The sequence below is a fragment of the Lycium ferocissimum genome, unplaced genomic scaffold (assembly GCF_029784015.1).
Source record: "Lycium ferocissimum isolate CSIRO_LF1 unplaced genomic scaffold, AGI_CSIRO_Lferr_CH_V1 ctg26272, whole genome shotgun sequence".
Classification (NCBI taxonomy): domain Eukaryota; kingdom Viridiplantae; phylum Streptophyta; class Magnoliopsida; order Solanales; family Solanaceae; genus Lycium; species Lycium ferocissimum.
Genome location: NW_026722819.1, coordinates 709 through 3,134, shown reverse-complemented (window position 1 = coordinate 3,134; position 2,426 = coordinate 709). Strand labels below are relative to the sequence as shown.

General features: G+C 43.5%; 1 protein-coding gene across 1 annotated transcript; it reads left to right on the top strand.

Moving 5' to 3' along the window:
* Window positions 1-894: 894 nt before the first annotated feature.
* Window positions 895-1,411, top strand: LOC132043634 (uncharacterized). The gene is made up of 2 exons (XM_059434110.1): window positions 895-1,049; window positions 1,108-1,411. The coding sequence occupies exons 1-2, from the start codon at window positions 895-897 to the stop codon at window positions 1,409-1,411; spliced, it is 459 nt and encodes a 152-aa protein (XP_059290093.1).
* Window positions 1,412-2,426: the final 1,015 nt, after the last annotated feature.

The following is a 2,426-nucleotide window of genomic DNA, read 5'->3' as shown; positions in this document are numbered from 1 at the left end:
TGACAGGGGCCCTGTCCCGACTCATATGATTCAGGTGTACTCTTAGAGACTTTGCAGACAGTGTCTTGTGGTTAGTATGTTGAGATGTCATTTGTTGAATAAAGCGACCATGTAGGCCGATATGTCAATTTGACTTACTCGATTTTTGATTAATTGAGTATCGTTCGCAAATTTCTATGGTTTGATGTAAAGTACTTTATTATATTTTCGAAAAAAATTTATATGTCCAGTTTCATTCTGTGAATGCCAGAGGGTTCGCTCAGCTCTAAGAAAGAGTTGGGTGCCCATCATGGCCTGATGGGATTGGGGTGTGACAAAAGGCAAAGAAAAGTGGAAAAATTCCACTTGGGATAAGGCCAAGAGCAACACTCAAGCATCTCAAGCCAAATTCGATTACAAGGCCAAAAGTGATGACAAGACTAAAGGAGGTAACAATTCTAACATCAACTATAATCGACCTTCTACCATCCAATGCTTTAAGTGCCAAGGAAGAGGGCACATTGCGAGTGAGTGTCCCAACCGGAGGACTATCACAATAGTGAGATGGACATATAGAATCAGATGACGAGTACGAGGCCGGTCACGCGAAGAAGAGGAGAAAGAAGGAGCGTGAGGGGTGATTCCGTTGGAAGAGGTTGAGATAAGGTACGAAGAAGCCTGAATCATGCGCTATTATGGCTAGAAGAGCCATGTGGGCTCTAGCTAGGGAAGAGAGTGACCAAAGGGAGAACTTGTTTCATGCACGGTGCAAAATTGCGGATAAGGCGTGCTCATTAATCATCACGCGGGAGTTGCACGAATGCCATTAGCCAATTTTTAGTTGAAAGTATGAAATTCCCCACCCGCAAGCACACTAATCCCTATAAACTCCAATGGTTTAATAAATGAGGCGAAATGAGGGCCAACAAGCGAGCCATTATCAAATTTAGCATTGGCAAGTACCAAGATGAGATTTTGTGTGATGTGGTACCCATGCAAGCTTGCCATCTATTGCTTGAAAGACCTTTTGCACTCGATGTTAATGCCCAACATAGTGGGAGAACCAACAAGTACTCATTTGTGGTCAAGCGGGAAGATACATTCTTAACCCACTAACTCCTTACCAAGGAAAGGGAGGATTATAGAGACGAGGGAGCTTCGGGAGAAGTATCAAAGGGAAGAAAAGGAGAAGGGTGAGAGGGAGACTTTGTTGGTCAAAAGTGGAGAGGAAACATCTCAAGATGGTTCCAAGAAATGTTTGTTGGCCAAACCCAGTAATTGCTTAAAAGGGGTTGATGAGAGACACTTCATGGTGTGTCTTGTCAACAAGGACCTTCTCTTGAATGCTAACCAAGCTACTAGCACTTTGCCTAGTTGTATATCTTCTCTTTTGCAGGAATATGAAACATTTGTCACACCGTTAATCCGATAGGGTGTGATGGGCACCTGACCCTTACCTAGAGCCGAGCGAACCCGCTGACTCTCGTGACACTCATGATCATACTGGGCCCTTAAATCATAACATAGATACATAATGAAAGTTTTTCGAAAAATCAAACATGCTTTTCATCTTTTTCAAATCAAACAAAGTCTGTGATCGTATGAAATCTGTAATACAATGCATAACATCGACTTATAGAGCCGCTTACAAACTGACATGCTATATACTTGACTCTGTCTGCAAAGTCTCTAACATGGGACATGATACCAGAACATAACACTCTGACTCGGCAGCGCTCCGGAGAAAATGGAGCTTGCCAATCCCGCTGGAACATCTTCTACTACTACCTTCAATTATCCGGGTGTACCCGCGTGACATAAAACGCAACAAGAAAGGGGGTCAACATTTTAATACGTACCGAGCATGTAAAGCATGAAATACAAAGAAATGATCATACTGAAGTAAAGAGTATAGGAAAACATAAAGACTTGCCTTTGAAAACATATATCATGTGCATGTCTCATGTCATATACTCATCGTATAACATATAGCGTGTCCCGCCCTCTAATGAGGGACTCGGTAAGTAAAATCATCATATACACGTACATATAGCGTGTCCCGCCCTCTAGTGAGGGACTTGCAAATGCGTATGCATGACGTGTCCCGCCCTCTGGTGCGAGGGACTCGATAAAAGGAATCATCATATGCCATCCTCGGCCGCTCCCCCATATCATCATATCATATAACGTGTCCCGCCCAGCGAGGGACTCCTGGGTGAGTAACGTGCTCCCGCCTCTGCTTAGTGAGGGACGCGGTGAACAATGCAGAGGAATGTGCACGAATACGTGTCCTGGCCCGGGACTCAGTGAAAGACATATTGAGCTGTGCACGAGCAGAGTGGTGAGAAACCATATGCAATTAAAACATTTCCAAAGACTCAATGAAATAGTATAAGTGAACTGTCATTTGATAATCGGGACAAAAGTTATATCATACATCTTTCGGA